This window comes from Castor canadensis, chromosome 7 (assembly GCF_047511655.1).
Source record: "Castor canadensis chromosome 7, mCasCan1.hap1v2, whole genome shotgun sequence".
NCBI classification, from domain to species: domain Eukaryota; kingdom Metazoa; phylum Chordata; class Mammalia; order Rodentia; family Castoridae; genus Castor; species Castor canadensis.
Window position 1 is genome coordinate 26,311,586 of NC_133392.1, and position 25,959 is coordinate 26,337,544.

The following is a 25,959-nucleotide window of genomic DNA, read 5'->3' on the forward strand; positions in this document are numbered from 1 at the left end:
CTGGCCTCAAACTCATGACCCTCCTGCCACAGCCTCCAGAGCACTGAGATTACAGGTATGCACCACCATGCCCAGTGGTAAGGGTGGTTTAAAAGCTCTCCAGGAGGTTCTCATGTGCAGGCAAGCACTGCATCCACTGGCTTGCACCAGTCACATGCTTGCATTCTCCCCACCAGTGACTAGATGGACAATGGTCTGTGGCCACCATTTAGTCAACAAGACACAGGGAGAAGACTCCTGGGATCCCTCTGAGAAAGGTTTCCTTACTCCTCAGAGAGAAGCCCCAGACAGAGGTCATCCTTCTTCCTCTAGTTATCATGTGTCCAGTTGTGATTCCTAGGACTGCTGTGGCCCTGTCACAACCAGGCTGGAAGGAAACCAACCCCAGGATGGCAGGGTAGAGAGATGGAAAGTCTGTCATCTTGGGTAGGCGTGGTGTCACAGGCCTGTAATCCCAGCACTGGGGAGGCTGAGGCAGGAGAATCCTGAGTCCTGGGGCTGGAGGGAGAGAGAGAGAAAAAGACAGGGAGAAGGAAGGAGGGAAGGAAGGGAGGAAGGGAGGGAAAAGCCTCATCTTAGAGCCCTGGCTTCTCTAATCCTGAAATCCACCCACCCCTGAACACGCTGTTGTTTGTAGTAGGACAGCTCCTCACTGATTAAGCCAGACCAGTGCAGGATTTGTTATATGCAACAGACAGCAACTGAGATCCCAAAATATATAAAGAATTCTCAAAATTCAAGAATAAGAAAACAACCCAATAAAATATAATGGGCAAAAGTCTAAAGACACTTCACCAAAGCAGAGCTATGGATGGCAAAAAAAAAGCCCCTGAAATGTTCAATATCAATCATTAGGGAAATTAAATCAACACTGTGGTGAGATGCCCCTTCACGGAACCCTGTTAGAACGGGAGGATGTGGAGAAATTGGACCTCTCATACTTTTGTATGCTGCTGGTGAAAGTGTAAAATGGTACCGCCATCTTGGAAAACATCCTGGCAGATTCTTTAAAAATGTTAGACGTACACCTACCATATGCATCTGAACCATCCCATAGGTGTGTCCACACACAGGCTGTATACAAATGTTCTTTTAGTAACTTTATTAGTAATAACCCAGAATTGAAAACAACCCAGATGTCCATAACTGATGACCAGGTAAATTCTGCTGCATCCATACCACGTGGAACACTGCACAGCAATGAAAAGCAATGGCCTGTTGTACACCCGACATTTTGAATGGATCGCAAAATAATTATACTGAGTGAAAGCCAGAAGAAAAAACAAAAGTGCATACTGTATGATGCCATTTATATGGAACTCTAAAAATTGCAGACAAAGCAAAGGAATCGGATAAGGCCCGTCGGCAGTGGCTCACACCTGTAATCCTAGCTACTCAGGAGGCAAAGATCAGGAGGATCACAGTTGGAAGCCTGCCCTGGCAAATAGTTCCAGAGACCTTATCTTGAAAAAAACCTTCAGAAAAATAGGGCTGGAGGAGTGGCTCAAGGTGAAGGCCCTGAGTTCAAGCCCCAGTACTACAAAAAGAAAGAAAAAGGAAGCAGATAGGTGGTAACTTGAGTATGGAGAAGGGAACAAGGAGGAGTAGGAGAGAGGATCGCTAAAGGTACAAGGAAACTTCTGAGGGTGACAGAGATGTCCCCTATCTTGATGGTGCTGATGACTTCACAGGTATATACACCTGTCAAAACACATCAAACTGTACATGTAAATGTATGCCATACATCGTATGTCATTTATACTTTAATATGCTGTATTTAAAATGTGACTGTGAGAGGAGGAGGAAGGGCAAGAAAATTGTTGTTTCTATAAAAACTAAATTGAATCAGTTCCTCAAAAAATTAAAAATAGAATTGTCATATGATCCAACAATTCTACTTCTCCAAGCAAACACAAAAGAACCAAAAGCAGGAACTCAAACAGCTATCTGCACACCCTGTTCAGAGCAGTAGGTACACTGTGGAAGCAACTCAGGAGTCCACTAATGGAAAGAGAAGCAAAATGTGGTGTATATGACAGCAGATCGCTCAGCCTACAAAAGGAAGGAAATTCTGACCCATGAACCTTGGAGACATCAAAATGAGTCCCAGAAGGACAAAACTCTGCAATTCCATTTATCTGAGCTATCTCAAGTAGACAAACTCCTGGAGACAGGACCGATGGCGGTAGAAAGCGGAGTTATTGTTGGTTATAGAATTTCAGTTTGGGAAAATGGAAAAGGCTTTGGAAATGGATGCAAAACACCTGTACTTAACCCCACTGACTTGTACACTTACAACGTGGTTAAGATCCTGATGTGGCATGACCAGAGGTGTAGCAGAAGTCCCTGCAGCCGTGGTGTGGTATTGTGGGGAAGGGAGGCAATTTGTAAGCCCCAGAGTGTTCTGCCCACTCAAGGCCATTGCTGTGGGAGACTCATGGGTGGAACCACTGTCACCACATCTGATCTGGAAGCAAATCCCTCAACCAAGGATGTGGAGGATAAGGAGAAGCCAGGCATGATGGTACATGCTTGTAATCCTGGCTACTTGGGAGGTAGAAGCAGGAGGATCTTGAGTTCAAGGCCAGCCCGGGCAAAGTTAGTAAGACCCTACCTTAAAAATAAAATTTAAATAAAGGGGTTGGGGTGTGGCTCAAGTAGAAGAGTGTCTGCATAGCAAGGCCCTGAGTTCAAACTCCAGTATTGCCAAAAAGAAAAGCCCAAATGACATGTGGGGAAGTTTCTACAAGAGCCACCCAGGGGAGTTCCAACCAGGAGATCTTGGCTCTGCATCAAAGGCTTACTAATAAGTGTAAATTTGTATGTTTGGGCTAAAATATTTCAGTACTGTTTGTATCACTTTATACTGCTCCCAAGGTAACTTTTCACCTTGTCAACCAACGAAGCTTTTGTTCAGATCGCTTCTGATCCCAGAGTACCTGGGTTATAGGTGTGCCCCCACCATGCCCAGCCCATCAACTGCTTTTAAGGCAGTTTTTGCTGGTTATGACAGAATTTAACATGGTGACAAAATGAAGGTGAGGGTGGAGCATGATGTCCAGGAGAGGAGCCCAAAACCACACATAGGCTCAAGGGGATTTGGGATCCTCTGGGTAAGTCCTTAGGGTTTCTTCATCTTATGAAGGGGAGCCAGACCCATACTCAGGGGTGTGAGTAGCAGAACCACAGCACCAACTCCTAGGGACTTAAGAGAATACCATCTGTGAGTGTAGTACATGCATCTGGACACCGAGCACAGAGCCCTGAGGGACAGAATGAGAGAAGAAAAGCTTCTCTTTTTTTGGTGGTAACAGAGATTGAACCCAGGGCCCCTCAGGCTGCCAGGTGCTCTACCACTTGAGCTGCATTCCCAGCTCTTTTGTTTGCATTTTGGGTTTGAGACGGGTCTTGCTAACTTTGCTTGGGCTGGCCTCAAACTGCAATCTTCTGCCTCTGTCTCCCAAGTAACTGGGATTTCAGGCACATACCACCACACACAACTCAATTTAGCCTTTTTAAAGTAGGAGGCACAACCACTGGCCCTATTCAGATACCTCATTTATTCCTCAGGACAGCTGGTCAAAACAGGGAGCTGACTCTGTAGACCACAATGTCTTTGGAGAGCACAAGGCTATAATAAAAGTTCATTTTTTAAAATACAAACAAAATTGGCAAAAACAATGTGTGTTTATTACTAAAACCAAAGAAAGAAAACTACCAATTTGTATGGAATAAAAAATGAAAGCATCCCATTCCCACATGCCACTCCATCCCATCTATCCCCCAGAGGGAGCCCCTGGCAACAGACGGGTGGGCCACCGCTCAGCCTTGGCCTGTGTTTATACAAAGTAAATAGGACAGGTGATGAGTACATGCACAGATAGGTATCAAGGTATGGAACCACAGAGTTCCTCTAGCTTTCTGCACATCTCTCCTCAGATGTCCTCAGGCCTTCTCTGGCTAAGCTATTTAAAAGTGTAACACCCTCAGGCCCCACCCATAATCACTAGCCATGCCCCCATGACTTCTTCCTCTCCATAGGATGCATCACCATCTGACATCCCATATGCTCCCCCCTTTTTTTAATCTGTCCCTTCTCATAAGAGCATAAGTCTATGGCACAGAGAATGTGTCCACTGCTGTATCCTAGAGCCTGGGACAGTGCTTGGCCCACACTAGGCCCTGGATAAAAGTGAGTTGAAAGACATAAATGAAGAGAAAGAGGGAGGGAGGGAAGAAGAGAAAAAAAGATGAAGGAAAAATATAATGTTTTAAATACAAATTCATTCACACTATACATACTGCTACACAATTTGCTCTTTTCTCTTAACAATATGATAGACATTTTTCTCTACCTCTTAATGTTAAAAGCTTCAAAGTAATTCTGTGTGTGGAGATACCATCGTTTACTCAGCCCACTCCCCCCATCTTGAAACTGTGTGGGCAGCCAGCAAGGAGAGACCCTGCAAAGCGCCCCCACTGCTTTCAGCAATAAGCTTTCTTGAATTTCAGACTATGAAATCAACTCTTCATGGAGCAAAGCTTCCCACGAGAGGAAACAGCCCCCTGACCTGGTAGGACATCAAGGAGACATAGCTGGAAGTGTTGACAAATCTCAAGAAAAGAAGTGTCATCTATAGGTAGAATGTGTTGGTAAGAGTAGAACTACACGGTGCAACTTGGGGGAGGAGGGAAAGGAAAAGAGAATGACAGAGAGGCAACAAGATTGAAATGCATTACACCTGTGCAGGTAGAGGACACAACGATATGCACTGAAAGCTGCTGAATAATAAGGGGAGGGAAAGAAGGAGTAAGGGAGAGTACCACAATAAAGCATATTCACAGCTGGGATACATGGAGAAACCCCCTTGAACATCGACATTGGAACTAATAGTGAAAGACAGGACTATAAAATAGGTACAGTGGGAGGGCACTTGTGGGAGGGGCAGGTAAAAGGAGGAGATGAAGGTGAAGGACTTTGGTTGAGGGGCTTCATATACATATAGGAAATAGAAACCTCTTGTAATTGATGGGTGCCCATGGATCCCCTGCACCAAAGTCACCTGAGATTTTTATTTTAAAAAACAGATCCCAGGAGCCCACTCCCAGGCTTACTAAGGCATATTGCCTAGAGGTAGGCCCTAGGACTCTGCATTTTTTCCAAATGTTTTATGGTGTAAAGCACACATCACATAAAATTTGCTATCATAATCATATTATGTACTGTTAATACTTAATGTCACTAAGTACATTTATGTTCCCGTGCAACCATCACCTCCATCTCTCTCCAGGAACTCTTTTCATCTCACAAAACTGAAATTCTAGCCAGGTTCTGGTGGCTCATACCTGTAATCTTAGCTACTCAGGAGGCAGAGATCAATTCGATTCAAACCCAGCCCGGGCAAATAATTCACAAGACCTTAATCTCAAAAAACCCTTCACAAAAATAGGGCTGGTAGAGTGGCTCAAGGTGAAGGCCCTGAGTTCAAGCCCCAGTACTGCCAAAAAAAAAGAAACAAAACAAAACCCTGAAACTCTGCACCCATTAAACACTAACTCCCCATTCCCTTCTCCCAGCCTCTGGCAACAACCAGTCCATTTTCTGTCTGTACCAATTTTACTACTCTAGGTACCTCATGTATGGAATCAAAGAGCATTTGGGGGGCTGAGGGTGTAACTCAGTGGTAGAGCACTTGCCTAGCATTTATAAGGCTCAGGGTTCGATTCCCATCACTGACAAAAAGAGAAAAACATCATATTTGTGTGTATATGTGTATATATGTGTGTGAGTGTGTGTGATATGTGATTGGCTTATTTTACTTAGTATAATGTCTCCAAGATTCTTTTATACTATGACATATATTAAAATTCCCTTCCTTTTAAAGGCTAAGTAGCGTCCATTATAAGTAGATACACATTTTGTTCATGCAGTCATCCATCGATGGCCACTTGGTTTGCGTCTGTGTTTTAGCTACAAGGATAGTGCTGTTATGAACATGGGTGTACAGATATCTCTTCAAGACCCGACTTTCAGTTCTTTTACACATTCCCAGAAATGGAATGGTGGAATCATGGGAAAAAATCTGTTGTTAATTCTTTAAAGACTTGTCATATTGTTTTCCACAGAAGTTATGCCATTTACATTGTCACAAATGTTCACAAAAGTTCCAATTTCTCTGCCAGCACTTGTTATTTTCTGTTTTTCTAACAGGAGTCATCCTAATAGGTGTTAGATGGACTCCTATACTTTCAGTTTGCATTTCCCTAATGATAATTGACAGCGTCTTTTCATATGCTTCCTGGTTATTCATCTATCTACTTTGAGTTGTTTGCCCATTTTTCAATCACATCATTATTTTTTTCAGCTTTGGGAGTTCTCTATATATTCTAGATATAAACCCTTATTAGACTCATGATTTGCAAATATTCCTCCTGTTCTGTGAGTTGCTTTTTACACTGCTGACACTGGGTTTTTAGTTTTTTGGGGTTTTTTTTTGTGTTTTGAGACAGTCTTCCCACATTGCTCAGGCTGGTACCACACTTGTGGACTCAAGTGCTCTTCCTCAGTTTACAAGTAGCTTGGACTACATGTGTTTGATACTATTTCTTGATGAATATTCCAAATTTTCATGAAGTCTAATTTCTCTATTTTTTTCTTTTGTTATCTGTTCCTGGGGTGCCATATCCAAGAAATTGTCGCCAACTCCAATGTCATGGAGCTTTTCCCTATGTTTTTGTCTGAGAGTTTTATAGATTCAGGTCCTACGTTTAGCTTATGAATCCATTTTGAATTAATGTTTGTATATGGTATTAGGTAAGGGTCCAAATTCATTCTTTTGCTGTGTTTCAGCACATTTATTGAAAAAACTATCTTTCCCCCACTGAATTGTCTTGGCACCCTTATTCTGTTGCATTGGTCTGTATGTCTATCTTTATTCCAGTACCATCTGCTGTGACTACTATAAGTTTTGTAATAAGTTTTAAAATCAGGAATTGCGAGTCCTCTTCGTTATTTTCCAGAATTGCTTTGGGTATTCAGGGTCCTTTGAAGAGGAATCTGCATTTTTATAAACTCCCCACACAATCTGTAGGTCCACTGAAGTCTGAGAATCACTGTCTTTTCCAGGCCTGCCTCTGCCCCTTGGGTCTCTCTTGCTCTCTGGCCCTCTGTCCTTTCCCTGTCCTCCTTGTACCTCTCTTCATTGTCCCATTCTGTCCACTCTGTGATACTTGTTTTCTCCCAGTTTGAGTGACACCCCCACTGCTGGCAAACATTCTAGCTCCAACCTCTCCCTTGAACTTCAAGCTTCGCTCAACTTCAAGTTGAGCTATTGACCCAACATTTCCCCCAGCATGTTTTGGGATTCCTCTGACACACCCCAACCAAAACCCATCCCCCCATTTTCCCCTGAAACTCTCCTCTTCTGCCACCTAAAAGCCTGGGTGCCATCTTGGATCCCTTCACTTCCTCCTCACTCGCACCATTCATTCACCAGCGCTGCCAAACATACCTCTTTAGACTTGGGATCTGTCTCCTAGACAATTCCATTCCATCTCCCATCTTGTCCATCTTAAATGCATTTTTCACAGCACAGCAACAGTATTCTTTCCAAAAAGCGAATCTGGACTTTCCCACTGCCCAGAGATGCCCAGAGCTAGCGTGGGTGCTTCCCCTTGCATCACCCTCTTTCACTGTTACCACTGAGTCCCATGTCTCACTAGATGGTGGTTTGCTCTTGGCAACAAGACCTCTTTTGTAAATGAGTGTCTTACTGACCTCCTAGAAGTGAAAGATTACTGTATCTTTATAAACAGCCTTGGATTGCAGCACTAATGTTACTGCAGAGGAGCAATGAATGGAATTTTCATAGTAAACCAAGCAATGTGTCCTGCCCTCATTTCCCCACACCAGGCCCTTCTAGTTAGGACATCCCAGGCCTGCACTTTCTGACATAGCTCTCTTTTTCCAGTCCTACACTAGTCAGTTATAGCTCCCTCCATCCAGCTGTGCTTTCTCTGTGAAAAGAGCAAGTGGGTAAATGAGAAGCTCTTTTCAAAGGATAGGAAACAGAGTGCTTCCTCTACAAAGAACATCTACTTTCTGTTTCTCAAGTTGGGGCTGAGCTGGAGCAGGGCCAGAGAGAGCCCCAGCTGGCCTGGGAATAAGAGTTGGCTGAGCACCAAGCAGCCACAACCCTGGCTTGCAGGTGGGGAATGGGGGCAGGGGCCACCATGCTGGCCTGTTTCTTGTCCATCTATTTTGTAGATGAGTTCTTGTCATCCTAGCAGAAAGCCACGTGCACTGCTCCCTCTACAGAGCGGGGGAAACAGAGCCCCAGTTTTGAAGTGTCTACCCCAAATGGGTAAGCAGCTTAGTCAAGATGTAGATCCAGGCTCTGCCTCTATAACGCATGCCCTCACAAGAGTACCTGTTGACACTCTTAAACCCACAGTTCCACCCTCTTGAGAGTCTGAACAGGAAGAATCTCCCAGACAGACTTCTGGGTCTGAGGGGCCTGAACCTATAGACTCAGGGTTCCAGAGGAAGGGGATGCCCAAGGGCAGATGGCCAAGACCGGGGCAGCACGAGCTAACCTTGGCTAAAGAAAATCAGATAGCAGAGACCTTATGGAGAGTCCACACCCCTCTTGACAAGGAAGAGAAACCTGGGCACAGACAGGGACAGTGGCCTACCTACTAAGCTAGCTCACACAGAGCTAAGAAACACTCTGGGACCCCAATTCATCCATGACAAATCCTGGGTGATGGTCAAGAAAAGATTGAGCCTCCAGGACAGGCCAGAAGACCAAGGCCAAAGCCATAGTAGCACAGCAGAGTCAGGGCTAATCCCAGCTCTCTTGGGCTCCCAGCTGCCTCTCCCTTTCCTCTCACACCTCTTTCCTCTTTTCCCTATATCCTCCCCTGGCTCCCTCAGCTTGGAGGAGTCTCAGGCTGCAAGCCACTTCCTGCCAGAATCATCTACACTCATCCCTCACCCCGACCAGTGCCTGGGTTAGAAGTGCCCTGGTCCATGGCACAGAGGCCTGACAACCAAGGGACCAGGAGCCCTGGCTTCTAGACCTCCACTTGCTTCAATCTACTCTGTGAGTGTAGGCAGGACCCTTTTCCTCTCTATGCCTCAGTTTCTCCTCGCTGAAGGAGCAAGGTTGGGTGACACAAGCCCAGGCATTCTCTATCTCTGAGGCACTGGGCATGGATCAAGGCTGTTCCCAGCTTGTGAACCTGGCAGGGGCAGAGATGTCCCAGGACCAGTCTCTGTGGCACAGACACCTTGATGACCCTTGGAAGGGCCACTCAGGCTATATCATGGGGAGAGGCCCAGCTAGGCCTCCTCAAAGTTCCCAGTGCCTCCCAGTGAAAAACAATGAATTTTATTCCAAATAAGGGAACCTACAGCAGAGTTCCCGCCACGGCCCAGTTCTGGCTGGTTTATGTTAGCTGGACAAGACTAAACAGACCTTCACGTTCCCAGTATTAAGCACTAAAAATGAAAAAGCGCATGTTTGTCTCTGGAGCACTGTGGCACGGGAGAGGCCCATGCTCCCAAAGCCCCAGGGCCCCCGAGAGGTCCACAGTTCCAGGGTGCTTGCTGAGGGCAGCAGGACAAGGGGCTGATCTCAACAGAAGCAAAGCAGGGAGGAAGTGGAGGAGGAGGTGGAAGAAAGTAGGAGGAAGGAGTCAGAGGAGCACTGTGGCAGCCCTGAAGGATCCGTGGAAGGAAAGTTTGAATTCCCATCAGCCCATTCTTGCATTCACTTCAAAATATTTGTCAAGTGCCTACTACACATGCCAGGCATTCGTGGTGGCAACCAACAGTCAGCAAAAGAGACAGGAAAAGTCACCCACAAGCAAACAGGCCCTGACCACCAATATGATCGGTGTGTGGATGGGGACCACAGAACAATGGAGGGAGAGACACAGAGGCCATCTAACCTAGCCCACTGATTAGAGACAGCTTCCAGAGGAGGTGATGTTTGAGCCAAGACCTGAGACTTGCGCCTATGATGACAATAGCTAAGACTGACCATGCTTTTATAATTAGACATTCTCTCAAAGAAGAAACCAGATCATGGAGTTGAAGCCTCTTGCTAAGGTGGCACATGCAACAAGACCAAGCCAATCTCTGGACCTGTGCCTCAACCATGGCACATTCTAACCACCTGTCTTCTTTTTCCCTCCTTAGAGTCCTGGCATGACTGCCTGGAAGTTTCCCCAACCCCTGTGTGCTCCAGAGGCCTTGTGGGCTGCTTTACAGGTCAACATCTGGGTTGGGTTTTCACAGCCCAGCTGGACCCCAGGCCTCTCAGCCTCTCAGACTCCTTGGGGGAGGCCCAAAAGGGGCTCAGGGGTCTCTGCAGAGTCAGACAGAGCCACCCCATGTCCTTGGTCAGACTTGCTGGCAGAGAGCACTGTCCCTCTCCTCAGATGCCCTGGGCATCTGGCCACAGGGAAGGGGCTTCATCCTGCAAGAGTTCTTCTCCAACAGGAAAAATATTCTCCCAGAGTTGAAAAATGCTCCCCCACACTACTGTCTCCCAGCTGGGTAGAACAAAGAAGGCCCTCTGTGATGGATGAGTGGAGGCTAGGAGGCTGTGAGTCAGGAGCTCCCCTCTTGAGACCCCCTGGCAAGTGGGCATGGGGAACAGAGAGGGTACCCAGGAGACATCCAGGAAATAAGGTCAAGGCCAGCAGCCTGAGGAAGTTCTAGGCGCTCTTGAGCAAGACCTAAGAGAGAAGAGGCCAGGAGCTTCATAAAGCTGAGGGCCCAGATGGGCACCGTGGCTGATGCCTGTAATCCTGGATACTCAAGAGGCAGAGACCAGGAGGATCGTGGTTCAAAGCCAGCCCAGGCAAATACTTTGAAAGACCCTATCTCAAAAAAACCCATCTGGTAGAGTGGCTCAAGGTATAGTAGACCCTAAGTTAAAACCCCAGTTCCCCTCCCCCCCCCCACACACACACTGAGGGGCCAGGACAGAGAGTGGGATCCACATTGAAGGCTGTGGAGAGGGGGAGGAGGCAGTGACCCAATGTAGACATCAATGTTCCTCATCGAGTACTAACACACAGCCATGGCAAGAACACACTCCTCTGTCTCAGTAGAGCCCAAGGAAGATAGCCTGGCCCATTCAGATTGCAGCTTACAACCTGTCTTCCCCCACTGCCTGTGTGGAAAGAGAGCCGGCCACTATGGGGGAGGCTTTCGGCCCAACCATTAACCCACTCACCAAGCACTGTCTCTCCCCAGGGGCCACTCAGCACAAATTAAGATCCAATTGGCACTAATTGGACCAAGCTGGCAGTGCCTGGGGCCGCTTGAGTGCTGTCACCACAGATTTGACTCACAGAGCAATGGCTGTTGGTGCCTACAGAGTCCACCATCAGTGTCATTTGGAGGCTCAAGTGAGCGTGGATGGTGCCTCGCAAGTCAGCCTTGCTATCTGGCTAAAGCCGGCACACAGACAACTAGAGCTTCTGAGTCTTACAGCCAAGCAAGGACTAAGAGTCAGCCCCGAGTCTCTCTCCTGGCCCCTTTAGCTGCTAATGGCTACAGAAAGTCTCCTCCAGAAGAGAAAGGTCTTCCCCTCCCCCCAAGGCATCAGACCTCTGCCTTGATAATAAAACCCCAACCCCAGGAAGGGGGTCTCAGCCCAGTGCTAGACAACTGAGACCACACGGACTTTGACCACAGACTTAAGGCTCAAGTGTCTTCCTGGCCCTGGACCCTGACACAGGAAATTGCCCTCCAGGATTGGAACCCTCACCCAGCACGGAACCCAGACCCCAAACCAGCAACCTCAACACCAACCCAGACTCTGCCTACAGAAATGGCACCTTTACCCCAAACCAGAGTCTCAGGCCCAGGAGGCCTCTCCTTTCAGAACAAGCCCTGAGTTTTGGGGAGTTGGCTTCACAATAACTAAGCCAACCAACTGTTCTTGTGCATTTTCTTTAATACAACCTCAACTTGGGGCTCAGAGGAGAAAACCCAAGCTCCCTAAAAACCGTTTTCTTCACATTTTACAGTGCAGGAGACAGGACGCCCTCAGGCAAGCAGAACCCTAGTTTCTAGGAGGGCTGCCTTCTAATGCAGAGGCTTCTGTGTAGGTGGCATCATGGTCACTTGTAGCCTATCCTTGTCACCTCCTTCATCTCCTTGGCTCCACAGCAGAGGCTAGGCATCTGACTGGCCTCAGCCCCCAAACCCTCCAGTCCCAGCCTCTGCACCTCACAAGAGGAGGTTTCGTGCGGTGGTGGGGAGGCCGGGGGTGAGGGTGGGGGGTTACAGTGTCGACCCCGGGCAGGAATGTGCTTTGTACTGGTCCCAGCTCTACTTTTGGTCCTAGAAGCTGGGACTATACCCTGAAGGTGAGGGGAAAAAAAAGAAGTTCCCTCTTAATGCTGATACAAATGGGCCCAGAAAGGGCCTGAAACAAGACTTGAGAGTTCAGACTGGGCATAGTGGTGTTCATCTGTAATCCCAGGTACTCAGCTGGCAGAGACAGAAGGATCTCGAAGACAGCCCAGGCTGGCTTGTGAAAATAGTTCACAAGACCCTATCTGGAAAAAACCCATCACAGTAAAGGGCTCATAGAGTAGCTGAAGGTGTAGGCCCTGAGTTCAAATTCCAATACCGAAAAAAAAAAAGCAGGGGGGGGCTAGGGTTGTGGTCTTCGGTTCATTCCCTAGTACCATGGGAGAAGAAACTTGGGGAGTTTAGACTTTGGGACAATGTGGACTTCAGCATGTCCCCTGTAAAATGGGGCGTGACTCCTCAACAGTGAAGTGCTATTCAAAGCAAAGGAGCTGGCCCTGTGGAAGGCTCCAGTCCAGGGCAGAGGCCAGTGGCCTTTCTCTCGACCTTACTCTCTCCTCCCCTGCTCCCCACCTGCCTCCGTTCTGTTTCACTGCAGGGCTGGCCAGCCAGTCCCTCTTGCTTCTGCCTCCCTTGATTGTTTAATAATTTAATAAGTACTGAGCCCCAGGGTGGGGATCTGGCCCAGGCTTTGATCTCCACTCTGGGAAAGTCAGAGAAGCCCTTGGCCTGTCCTGGTTGATTTATGGTCACCTTTTATGACTGTGTGTCTATGGCTGGGAACTGGCCCCACGGGGAGGCGGCGGCTATCAAAGACAGCCTTGCCAGGTTAGAACTGAAGGCCTCAGGCTTCAGCGCCACGGAGAGTACAGGCGCACTTCACACTACGGGTGCTAGGGCCCTGCCTCTGCCCTCCAGGGAGCCACACGTGACTGAAGGGCACAGTAATAATTGATGGTTACTGAGGGGAGGGATGGAGCCCACACTCAGAACTACTGAACCTGCTCAGCTGGCTCTCACACCTCACACTCTTGCCAAGAACACAGCTCTCCAGGCTGCACACGCATCATTTACATGACCTCCCACAAAGCCCTGGGTGTCTCACTGACCACTGCCCTGACATCAGGCTTCCCAGTCACAGATACACAAGCAGCCAGCTCCTATATTGCTCCCTCTTCTGGGTCCCCCTCCAAATCTTCAAGTCCACCTTCACAACTATATCCCAAATGGGTCTACAGCTGTCCCTCAGTATCCACTGAGGTTGGTCCCAGGACAGGTCCTCTGAGGACACCAAACTCCAGGTATGCTCAAGTCACCTTATATAAAATGGCATGTTCTTTACTTATAACTGACACGCATTCTCTCATATACTTTTAAGTCATTGGCTATGTTACTTAGGACATCTAATACCATATAAACACTACGTAAGTACTTGTTATGCTGCATGGTTCAAATTCCAATACCGAAAAAAAAAAAGCAGGGGGGGGCTAGGGTTGTGGTCTTCGGTTCATTCCCGAAGGGAATAAGGACAAGAAAAATGTACGTACATGTTCAATACAGATGTAATTTTTCTCTTTGAATATTTTTTGGGGCAGTACTAGGGTTTTGAACTTAGGGTCTCAAGCTTGCTAGGCATGTGCTCTACTACTCAAGCCACATTCCCAGCTATGCTTTGCTTTATTTTTCAGACAGGGCTTCTTGTTTTTGCCTGGGATTTACCTCAGACCACAATCCTCTTAGCTATGCCAAGTAGCTGGGATTACAAGCATATTCCATCATACCCCACTTATATATTGAAAGGGGGCGGTCTCACTAACTTTATGCCCAGGCTGGCCTTGAACTGCTATCCTGTAGATCTTTGTCTCCCAAGTAGCTGGGATTATAGGTATGAGCCACCATGCCCAGTTCTTAGAGAATATTTTTGACCCATGGACACAGAGGACCAACTGTACTTACCTCCTGTTCATTCCCCACCACCACCCTTGGCAAAGTCACACCTTTCTTCTCACCTAGAAGACCATAGTGGCCTCATCCTGGCTCCCCTAGCCTTGAGGGCTTTCTAGGGCATCCTTCAGAGTGCGCTCTGACACCACACTCCAAACAGGCAAGCATCCACTGGGGAGCTGAGGCCCATGCCTGTCTGCCTCAGTGGGAGGGTGGGGTCCTCTGGAGTCAGCTTCTGTCAGCTCCTAAGCATCTCCCTCCAAGTTTAGCGCCTCATGGACTTGTCACCACCTGGTCCAACCCAGCTGTATGACCTTGGGCAAGTCACTTCCCCTCTCTGGGGCTCAGAGGACTTGAGAAAGGAGGTAGAACGAAACAGTCTGCAATTCCTTTGGGTTCTGCTGTTTGTAGGCAGTGGCCAGGTCCTTCCACTGGCCCCACATGCCCAAGCACCTACCAGATCTGTCCCTCAGGAAGGATGCATGCAGCGCTCACCTCCCCACTCTCCCCGCCAGCTCAGAGAACGCACAACATACAAAGAGAAGCTAGGACCTCCTTGCAGCTTCCCTCTACTCTGGGGCAAGTGCCCCCCATTTCCCTCCCAGGGGCACCTGGACACCCCACTCTGGCACACTCTAGAAAGTGATCCCCTGGAGGACAGCAGCCTCTCAGCAGAGGGCACACAGAGCTGGGCCAACCACATGGAAGGACAAAGGGGACAGGCAGGAGCGTGTGGAACTGCCTCTGCCCAGTCATAGCACCCTCCTCTGGCAATGTTCCCCCTTTTCTGTCACTACCCTGGCCTCTGGAGCAGCCAGGATAGCATTCAGGGGCAACAGGGCCAAAGAACATCAGATAAGCCAGCAGACATCTTCCCTCCCATCTTCCCCAAGAAGGGTCCTCCCTTCTGTCTTCCTGCCTGCTCCCTGCACATGACCTCTGTGGCCAGCAATTCACGTCCATGGACAGTAGTGGGCAAATGTGGGCAGCTACTGAATGGTTTCCTGCCAAAAGTTCCTTGGTCAGGAGGCCTGGATGCCCTTAGCCGGGGCTCAGCCCCTCCATACTTGGCAGCAGCTCCAAGCCCATCCTAAACTCTGTCCTCCAGCATAAGGTCCCAGGAACACCCCTCGTTACAGTCCTCTACCTGCAGCTCAGTGTTCTCAACTGAATGTCACAATGATGTGTGGGTGGCTAGGGACCTGCATAGGAATCACGGAGCCCTGAGTTCAAACCCCAGCGCCAAAGAAACAAAAACACTACCAGATTAGGCCACAAAGCCAGAATGTTTACAGGCTAGGAGCCTCTAATGACTAAAACAGCTACAACTAGTGAGATTCAAGATTGCTACACAAATGACAATTTGTTACTGAGGAAAAACTTCATCCCATAAAATGCCCTTGGTAAATCCACCTCCCCAGAGTCAATTCCCATGTCAGACAATCTGTCAGATCAGAATCACAGTCCCTTCATAATAAGTCTCTGTGTTACTTAAAAATAAATAAATAAATAAGCCCACTAGCTTCACTTGCTCTTAATGAACTTAAAAAAATCTCTAATTTGGAGGTCATGTAGCTGGGTAATACGTTAGCTTCCCATTGGCCTTGCTGCAGATAGCACCTCTGACATGTGGGTTATGATAATAGCTGCCTAGTTACTCTGATGAAACTTGAAGCTGCTCTTGCTAAAAACATTGACTTTTACTTGAGTAAAGAAATCTGATATCTTGTACCTGATGGTTGAATGGCTAAAATATCTTCATATGTGTATCTGTCCCCTTTGCTGCCCCCACCGACATCAAATAGTTCAAGTAGTTAAATAATTAAATGAGTTAAAGAGAGTAGCACAGTCTGTAGCACCTAGAGTGTTAGCAGTTATCCTATTCTGGCTCGTTTTTCTTCATTTGTTCATTTGTCATATTTCTATCTATCTGCTTTCTTGTGGAGAGCCAGTCCCCAAATGGGGCTGGTCCCCCTCTAGTTTGTGTGGCTCTATTTCCTCCTGCCTAGGGGAGTGCTGAGCTGGGCCACTGCTGAGGCCTAGCATGTGTTTGTTATGTGGAAGAGGCTCCTCTATCCACCTTACCCTTCCCCAATCAGAGCATCCCAGGAACCCACCTCTCACCCCAGAAGAACATCTGTCCTCAAGCCCATGCCAAAGCCCTGTCCACCCCAGAACTGTAGCCAGGCCTCCCATCTACATCCCAGAGGTGCCTGCCTGTTCCCTCCTCCTCCTCCTCAGCCCCGCCCTACCCTCACAAGCGTCAGCACCTGCTCATTTCACCAGGCAGCAGGATCCGGGTAATGATCCCTGATAAGCATCTTTTAATAAATCCGAACTGGATCTGTCATCCACAAGCTATTGTCCCCCCACCCCACCCGGTCTCACACCACCCTCCTCCTGAGCTGGTCATTAGTGCCTCTGGTCTAGCCAGACAGGCTCACAAGACCATATGGGCTCGACCTCTGGCCTCTAGGGAATGACAACAGGCAGCCCAGGCTATTCCCTAAGTCTGACCCTCCTCCAGGCTAGCTCTCCTCAGTGGCCTGGCCCATGTCTGCCCGTGCCACCACGACTGACCACTAGCCGTTTGGGTCCCTCCAACCCTGAGGCGGGCTTCCCAGGCGTTACCAAGGAGACCACTTGCAACCTGCCTAGGGTTGCCAAAGCAAACAGCTCAGTAAGAAGCAGCCCTCAGCCTCTAGCCCTGGATGTGCAGGTCCAGAAATGAGGTAGGTAGTCACAGACTGACAGGAAATGGGTCTGGTCCTGGCACACCAGGATAGAGGTAACCAAGTCATTCCCTGCAGGGTCCAGCTCCTGTTCTCCTTCTCTCCACCCCACTTTTCCTCTTCCTGTTTCTGGTTTTGCCTATTCTGCCTCTATCTTGGGCTCTGGGCCTCAATTTGCATACCTTGGAAGTTCATGCCATCTGCTATGCATTGAGTTTGTCCCCCCAAAATTCATGTTGAAACCCTCAAAGTGACTATTTATAGGGAAGTTTTTAGCAGGTAATTAAGGTTAAATAAGCCCATAAGGCTGGGCAGCGATGGCTCATGCCTATAAATCTTAGCTACTCAGGAGGCAGAAGTCAGGAGGATTATGGTTCAAAGCCAGCCTAGACAAATAGTTCTGCAAGACCCCATCTCGAAAAACATCCTTCACAAAAAAGGGCTGGTGGAGTAGCTCAAGGTGTAGGCCCTGAATTCAATCCCCAGTATCGCCAAAAATAAAAAAATAAGGTGATAAGGGTGGTGCCCTGATCTGACTGGATGAGTGACCTTATAAGAAGAGAACGTAGGACTGAGTAAGGTGGCTCACATCTGTAACCACAGCTACTCAAGAGGCAGAGACTGGGAAGATCACAGTTCAAGACCAACCCAGGCAAAAAGTTAGCAAGACCCCATCTCGATCAATAAGCCAGGCATGGTGGAGTGCGCTGTGATCCCAGATACATGGGAGGGCAGGAAGACATAGGTAGGAGGATCTCCGTTTAAGGCTGGCCCCAGGCAAAAGCTCAAGACCCTACTTGAAAAATAACTAAAGCAAAAAATGGGCTGGCACACTCCCTGAAGTGGTAGAGCGTCTGCCTAGTGTGAGTTCCTGAGTCCAAGCTCCAGTACCACCAAAAAAAAAGAAAGAAAGAAAAAAAGAACACTTAGGTATACAGGAAGGAAGGGGTCATTTAAGGACACAGCAAGAAAGAGTCATCAAACTCCCTTTCCCTGATTGTTGCCAGTCTCTCTCCTGCAATGGAAGACTGAATCCACTCAAGGATAGGTATAGTGGTTACAACAATGAACTCTAAAGTCTAAGGGAGCCAAGTTCGAATCCCAGCTCCATCCATTTCTAACTGACATGGGATAAGGGTACTTAACTTCTCTGAGCCTTTTTCCCATCTATAAAATGGTGACGATGGTACCTCCCTCGATAAATTGTCAGGAGGGAAAAATCTACATACAAATACTTGGCACACAACAACCACCCACAGTCATAAATAATATGACCATGAATAACAATGGTTCAAAGACAAAGTTAAACTGAAAACAGACAGGAAAGGTAGGATGGGTCTTTAGGGCCCAACAGGAGGCTGATTCCGCCCCGTATCTCTAAAGTCTTGGGGTGGCTGAGGAGGTCACCAGGCCCCCTGGGTCTGTGTGCTGCATCTGGGGGCAGAGAGCTGGATGAGCTCACCTAGTCTACAAGCATCAAGACAACCTAGCAAGAAGCCCAGACAGAACCGTGGAGATATTCGTGACTTGGCTGAAGATTGAAGCCTTGAATACCTGATTATGGTGGTGGCCACAGTGTGGGGAAGAGGAGGGGCACAATGGAGACAATGTTTAGGAGGGGTCACTCTGTGATCACAGACAGGCCAATTAAGACAGCAGCTGAGGCAATATCCAGGATGAGGACCCAGGTCCGGGAAATAGCAGCAGGACCTTATCCAAGGAGACTCATTCCCCACTCTTAGGCCCCAGAGGATAAGGAGGACGTAGAGGGTCTGGCCCACCTCAAGAATCAAAGCCCCAGTTGGGCCTATACCAATTCACACCTGTAATCCTAGTTACTTGGAGGCTGAGATAGGGATTGTGGCTGGAGGCCAGCTTGGGCAAATAGTTCTGGAGACACCCCCCCCCCAACCATCTCCAAAATAACCAGAGCACAATGAACTGGAGGTGTAGCTCAAGTAGTAAAGTGCCTGCTCTGCAAATGGGAAACCCTGAGTTCAAACCCCACTTCCACCACAAAAAAAAAAAAAAAAAAAGAAACAAAGAATCAAGCCTCCTTATCTGACCTCAGCAGCACCTCCCTTCCTCCCTCAGCCACCTAGACTCTCAGCCATCATGGAAAAGAGACTGAAAACACCAGGTGTCTGCCTGGCGTCACACCCAACCAGAGTGTGCAGGGAGGGGGTGAACTCCCTGCAGCTGTTACAATCAGTGGCTTTGTGAAGTGGCTAATTCAAAAACCACTACCTTTTAAAAGATGGGCGGTCCACACCTAGGTATATGCCCTAAAGAATTGAAAGCAGGTGTTCAAACAAAAACTTATACACAAATGTTCACAGCACAATTTTTCATAATAACCAAAACGTGGAAACAACCTAAATGTCCATCAACTGATGAATGCATGAACAAAATGTAGCTTGTTCAAACAATGGAATATTATTCAGCCATAAAAAAGAAGATACATGCTACACTATGGATGGATCTTGAAAATATACTAAATCAAAGCACCCCAACACAAAAGGACAAATACTATATGACTCCACTGATATGAAATGTTCACAATGGGCAAACTGATGGAGACAGGAAGTATATTTGTGGTTGCGAGGGATTCAGACATGAGAGTAATGGCATGGCAGCTTTTATCCTTTTGGGGTGATGATAATATTCTGAAATTAGAAATAGTGCTTGTACAACATAGGAAATACATTAACTACCACTAGATTATACACTTTCAAATGGTTAAGTTGGTGAATTTTAAATTATGTAAATTTTACTGTAAATTTTTAAAAAGAAAAGATAGAAGGTGGCCCATCCAATCCCCATCTACCATGGCCACTGCGCTGAGTAACCCTCCCCAAAGGCTTTCCCAGCTGCCCGTCCCCACACTTAGCACAGAGCAGGCAGGCCCTGAGAAAGAGCTGGGGAAGGAGGAAAAATTTATTCCCTGTACTTTCTCCATGAACATGAACCCCTTCCCCTTCCCCCTGACCCCCTACTGAATATACACTTATTCCCCCTCCAATCTTTGCCCTCATCTCCTCCCATACCCCAGGACTCCCCTACATCCCTCGCCACCCAATTCCTGTAGCTACTTCTGTGACCAGTGCAATCCTTCCCTGACAGGATTCCTCGGACCTCAGTCAACACAGCTGGGGTTTCAGCAGTCTAACCATGCAAGCATGTAGCCCCATTTGCCCTTCTGAAAAGCCCAGAGATGTCAAGAGCCATCACCTCCAAGCCCAGAACACAGCAATTCAGACACCGCCCATTGGTCCTAAGCCCAGAGTTACACATGGGTTTCCCCCAAGACACCTGAAGGCCCCATGGATTCAGACCCAGTAGGGATCACCCAGATAAGTCTTCTTATCTCTAGGAAGAAGACCCAAGTTTACCACAAAGAGGTAAAAGTCAAGCCCCACCTCCCAGTCCGCTGGATAGCCAGACTAATCTATTATCTCCAATCAGTTCCAGAATCCCTATTGCACCAGGTCCCCTCCAGCTGTCTTAATTAAAATGGTAAGGAATCAATAGAGATTGCAATTATAGAAGGAGAGAAAAAACAGAGCCGGTGGCTCCACCCCTGCACATTTCTGGATGAATACTGCTAAGGTCAGAGCTGAATTCTGGCAAGTACAGAAACGATCCCAGCAGACGCTGGGCAGGCAGCTGGAATCACATCCACCACGCCGAAAGCAACACAATTGCAATGGAGTCCTGGCTGACCATCCATGTATGACCAGCCACCTTGGTCAACACTGATGTAGGTAGAGGGGTTTGGAGCAAACACTAAGCAATTACAGAATCAAGGTGATGGCTGGCTCAATTAGGGTCCCTAGAAGGCAGGCTGAGGAGGATCAGAGGACCCAGGATAAACAGAAAAGGACACCAAGAGGTGGTGTTCATGAGGACATTTTTTTTTTTTTGAGACAGGAACTTGCTATGTAGCCCAGGATGGTCTTGAACTTGAGATTCTCCTGCCTTAGCCTCCCTAGTACTGAGATTACAGTTGTGTGTCACCACAGCTGGCTCTTCTTGGGCACATTCTAGCTTTCATTTCAGGATTGGAAGTAATGAGCAAATTCAAAATTCCCATGGCTACCTCCAGTAGATGGAAAGAGGGAGGTAGGACAACTTCTCCTGCCCCCTCCTGCCTTCTGTCAAAGACCCTCATTACAGAGACCTCAAATTTCTATAATCCCAAACTTTGGGTAAAAAGAGGTACAAGCCCTACAGCCTCCTCTCGGCCTCCATGGAGTCAAGGAAGGAACAGGACATTTTTAGGGGGACAGTCCATGAATGCTAACAACCAAGTCAACTAGCCTGCTCCCAGCAAACCCTGCCCCTGAAAGGCAGAGCCTGGCTTTGTCATTCCTCTGACCCTGTAAGTAATTTGGGCAAATTACCACCCTGTTCCCTCATTCTTACTTGTAAAAAAGAGGTTGACCTGAATGGCAGTGGCTGGAGCCTCCTTCACTAGGAATCAGTTTCCAGTGCTCAGAAACAGTCTTTATGCATGCTAGCGCTGATGCTTAGTTCTGATTATAAAAATGTACTGTGTATTGCACACATTTTAGAAAAGAACAAAATACAAATAAGAAAAGGAAAATGGGTATGATCCCATTACCCAGAAGAAACCATCAATAGCCATTTTGAAACTTTCCTTGAAGGCTTTTGTTTGTTTGTTTTCTTTTTGTTGTTTTCCTTTCCATCCATATAATTTCTTTTTAACAAATTGGAAAGCCAGGTGCCAGTGGCTCACACCTATAATCCTAGCTACTCAGGAGACAGTAATCAGGAAGATCGTGGTTCAAAGCCAATTCCAGGCAAATAGTTCAAGAGACCCTATCTCAAAAAAAGCCATCACAAAAAGTGCTGGTGGAGTGGCTCAAGGTGAAGAGCCCAAGTTCAAACCACAGTACTGCAAATAAATCAAATTGGAATTGTAAGTCTTTATTCATACGTGTGTGTGTGTGTGTGTGTGTGTGTGTGTGTTTGGGGGGCTTGGTAATACTAAGGCTTAAACTCAGGGCCTTGTGCTTGCTAGGCAGATGCTGTACCACTTGAGCACTGCCCCCAGCCCTTTCTGCTTTTCTTATTTTTCAGAGAGGGTCTTGCACTTTTTTTTGCCAGGGGCCAGTCTCAGACAGAGATCCTTCGACCTATGCCTCCCAAGTAGCTAGGATTACATGCCAGGCTTCATAAAACTTTATATCCTATCTTATGCTGTGAGCATTTTCCCAAATCATCAGACAATCTTCAAAAATATAATTTTAGCCAGGCAGGAAGTAAGCTGGGCATGGTGGTCCACACCTGGGATCCCAGCACTTGGAAGGCTGAGGCAGGAAGACCATGCATTCAAGGCCAGCCTGGGATATATACTGAGACCCTGTCTTGAAAATAATAATAACAATGATAGTAATAATTCTCTTTTCTCAGATGAGACCACGTCTCAAATAAAAAAAGGCCAGGCACAGTGTCTCAAGCTTATAATCCCAGCTGCTTGGGAGGCAGAGATGGGGAGGATAGAGGTTCAAAGCCAGTCCTGGACAAAAGTTTGTAAGACTCCATCTCAACCAATAAAAGTTGGGCATGTTGGTATGTGCCTGTCATCTGGCTACAAGGGAAGCTTAAATAGGAAGATTGCAGCCCAGGCAAGCCCAGCACACATCGAGACCTTATCTCAAAAATAGCTTGTGCCTGCCTAGCAAACATAGGCCCGAGTTTAACCCCCAGACCACCAAAAAAAAAAAAATGAAGGAAATATAATTTTAAAGAATGCATATATTCCAGCAAGGGGATATACCATGATTCTTAAGCATTTACATTGTTTTTCTAACATACATAACACCACACAAACATCCTCACCTAGCACTGTAAGGATTTGCCTTCATCTCCATTTCTTTACAGTCAATTCCTCTAGGTGGAACTAAAAGGTAAATGAATATGTCTTAAAAGGATCTGAACTTGTATCATCATACTAATTTCCAGGAAGACACAAGTGGGAGTGAAGTCTTGGGAGCTGGAGTCAGAATGCAGGATGGTGGTCCCACCTCCCCTCCTCTCTCTTGGGCTTGAAGGTTAACTGCCTGGCGAGAGAGGGAACAGAATTCCAGGTCTGAAGATAAAGGTCTGGGGCTTAGCTTTGTCTCTTCCTGGCTTTGGAACCTGAAACAAGAGTTCATTCTCAACTGTAAAATGGGCTCAGCTGACTACCCCCAAGTTTTCTTGCTCACTGAACAGGTGTCTGTGAAAGTTCTTTGTCAAACTTCAATGCTTCCTGTTAAAGAACTGTCCTCATAACCTGGGGGGGGGGGGGGCGGTGTGTTTAGGATGTGGTTTTTGTGTGAGCCCAAAGGCTTTCATTCCTATCTTTTAGCCATTAGCCTGTCTCCAGGAACCAGTGCAGCTGGTTCTAGGGATAATGGAAAATGCAGCTAGCTTCCTGAAGCAAAGTAGTTGTGTCTGAAGGTCTTCAAGGACCCAAACAGTGTCTATCAAAAGTCAGAGACATCCTTGGAAGGTGCAAGGCTGAGAACTGGGCCTAGGGCCTCCCAGAAGGTGCTGGGGGATCCAGAGACATAGAGAACAGAAGCTTTCCTGGGAAATGGTAACTGTCCCTCTACTTCAAAGCGCCCAGACCCTCTTTCCTAGGGTTCGGACTAAATGTCTGACCTTTGGTGAAACTGCAAAACCAAGCTGATTCAGTGGATGCAAAACAGTCAACAGCGCAAATGACCCCAGGAGTAAACCACCAGCTCCTGCCCCTTCAGTCCTGAATTTTAAGACTCTCTGATCGAAAATGCAACTAGTGCCTCCAACCTGATCTCACCAGCCCTAGCAGATGAACAGCTCAGCTGGAGGACCTGGACTTGCCCCCATCGGCGCTCTATCCACAGACAAGTGCCCCTTCCACCTCTTCCTGCTACCGCTGCCTAGCATCATGATCTGAGGGGACTCCCGTGACGTTCCCGGTGCTGGCGGGGAGAAATGCGCAGACCCCAGCGAACGCCATCCTCTCAGATTTTCACGGTCACCACCGGCAGCCCCGACCCTAGCCCACCTCCAGACCCAGATGCGACAAATGCACACAACAAGTGGCATCTGCCGGCCCTCCCAACCTCTCCCTACCCTTCCACCTGCGCCCCAGCCCTCAGCTACGCTCGGCCTACGATGCCTACCTTTGAGGTTGTGGGGGTGGCCCCGCGGCGCCCGGCTCGGGTTTCCTCGCGGCAGAGAAGGGATGCTGGAGAAGTTGTTGCCCATGGCATCCGGCCCCAAGGGGTTCTGCTCTGGCGGGGGTCAGGCGAGGCTGGGCAGGAGCCGAGGTAAGGTGTGCAAGTGTGTGTGCGCGCGCGGGTGCGCGCCGCCAGGGGAGGGCCCTGCTGGAGCTGCGACCGGGGGCGGGCGGGCCGCTCCTCTCCTCCCTCTCCCGGCTTCGCGATCGTCGGCGGGTCCTGCCCACGGCGGTGCCCTCGCGCGAGCCGGCTACCTGCCTCCCATGCCCCGCGGCAGGGGCGGGGGCCGCGGGCCGGCGGCGCCCAGGGCTCCCCTCTTCCTCCCGCTGGCGCTGAGATTCCTGCTGGTGGTGGGTGGCGCGGTGACTCCGGCGCGCTCCCCGGGGGCCATAGAGTCAGGGCTCAGCGCGGGTGCTCAGCGGCTCGGCCTGTCCGGTGGCTCCGCGGCTCGGCGACAGGCTCAGTCCCCGCCCGCGGGGACAGCCGCTGCGGCGATGTGCGTGGCGCCCTCCCGCCGGCGGGTCCGCATGGAGCGGGGCTCCGTGGAGGGCAGGGCGTGCGGGGCGCTCCCGCGGTGGTTGATCTCCCCCCTCCCCGGCCGCCGCGCTCCCGCCACTGCCACCGCCCCCGCCGGGTCGCGCCCGCCACCGCCGTCCCCACCCCTCGCTCCAGCCGTCGCCAGGACTCCCTGGCTCCGGTTGTTATGGTGACAGCTGAGCCGGTGAATGAGCGTCTTAGTGACACGCGGGCTCCTGCTCCGGCAGATGTGGCTCCGGGGCGCGCCCGCGTTCCCGGTTGCCACAGGTCTGGGCGGTGCGGGGGCACCACAGCGGCGCAGACTGGGGTTCCAGGGCTTGGGCTTTTTCCTTCACCAAGCAGTGGAACTCGTTTTTGTAAACAAGAGGAACATTGAACTCCCCGATGCGAGGTAGCCTGATGTAGCTTCCCCAACACCAGGTCCAGGTACAACGCTCAGGAGTGAGTGGATGATTGAAGAAAAGGAATGGAGATGGAAGGACCCCAGCACCTCTCCCTCGGCTCTCAGAGCTGAAGGGGGACGAAACAAGCGCTCAGAACAAGAGCCCCAGGCAGAACCACTCTCTGAGCCTAAGACCTTTGGATGCCTAAGACCAGAAACACAAGACACATCCCACGGGCAATCTGGAGGAACAGATCTCAGAAACAAGCATCAGAGAGCAACCCACTCCAGCTCAGTGGTTCTGTCAGCTCTGAAGAGTTTGGAAGAGGAGAATGTGGTCTATGGTAGTCAAAAAAGTCTTCCTGGAAGAAAAGGGCTTTCTGTTTACTCTTCCATCAGTGTAACTCATCAGCAATGTGACCAGGAAGCCTGCAGGACAGGAACAGGAAGTCCTTCTCCTACCTGGATCTGGGGTTATCTCTTTCTCCCAGTGTATAAGGGGGAGAAGATGCTCCAAGTCCTCCCCCACCCCATCCCACCCCCCCCCACACACACACACACCAGCCTTCATGCTCCTCTAGCTCCCTGATCTGCCTTCAGCAACTCTGATCCAGAGTCCATGAAGCCAGGGCCAAAGAGCACCTCATCCATCCCTTTCTGGAAGGTTCTTCCCCCTTATCTCCATGTGATCTTCCCTGACCATCCCAGCTAAAGAACTGCTGCTCTCAGTCACCTTGCATGTGATTATGCTACTTCACTTTCTTCACAGCTTGTGTACGGGTCTGTTTAAAA

General features: G+C 48.7%; 1 protein-coding gene across 1 annotated transcript in view; it reads right to left on the minus strand.

Annotated features, from left to right (window-relative positions):
- Neurl1 (neuralized E3 ubiquitin protein ligase 1) overlaps positions 1 to 24,839 on the minus strand; it is a 70,115-nt gene extending 45,276 nt beyond the window's left edge. The window contains exon 1 of the mRNA XM_074078383.1: positions 24,192 to 24,839. Coding sequence (XP_073934484.1) covers positions 24,192 to 24,276 — 85 coding nt within the window. The 5' untranslated portion in view covers positions 24,277 to 24,839. The remainder of the gene's footprint in view (positions 1 to 24,191) is intronic.
- Between the last annotated feature and the right edge of the window lie 1,120 nt (positions 24,840 to 25,959).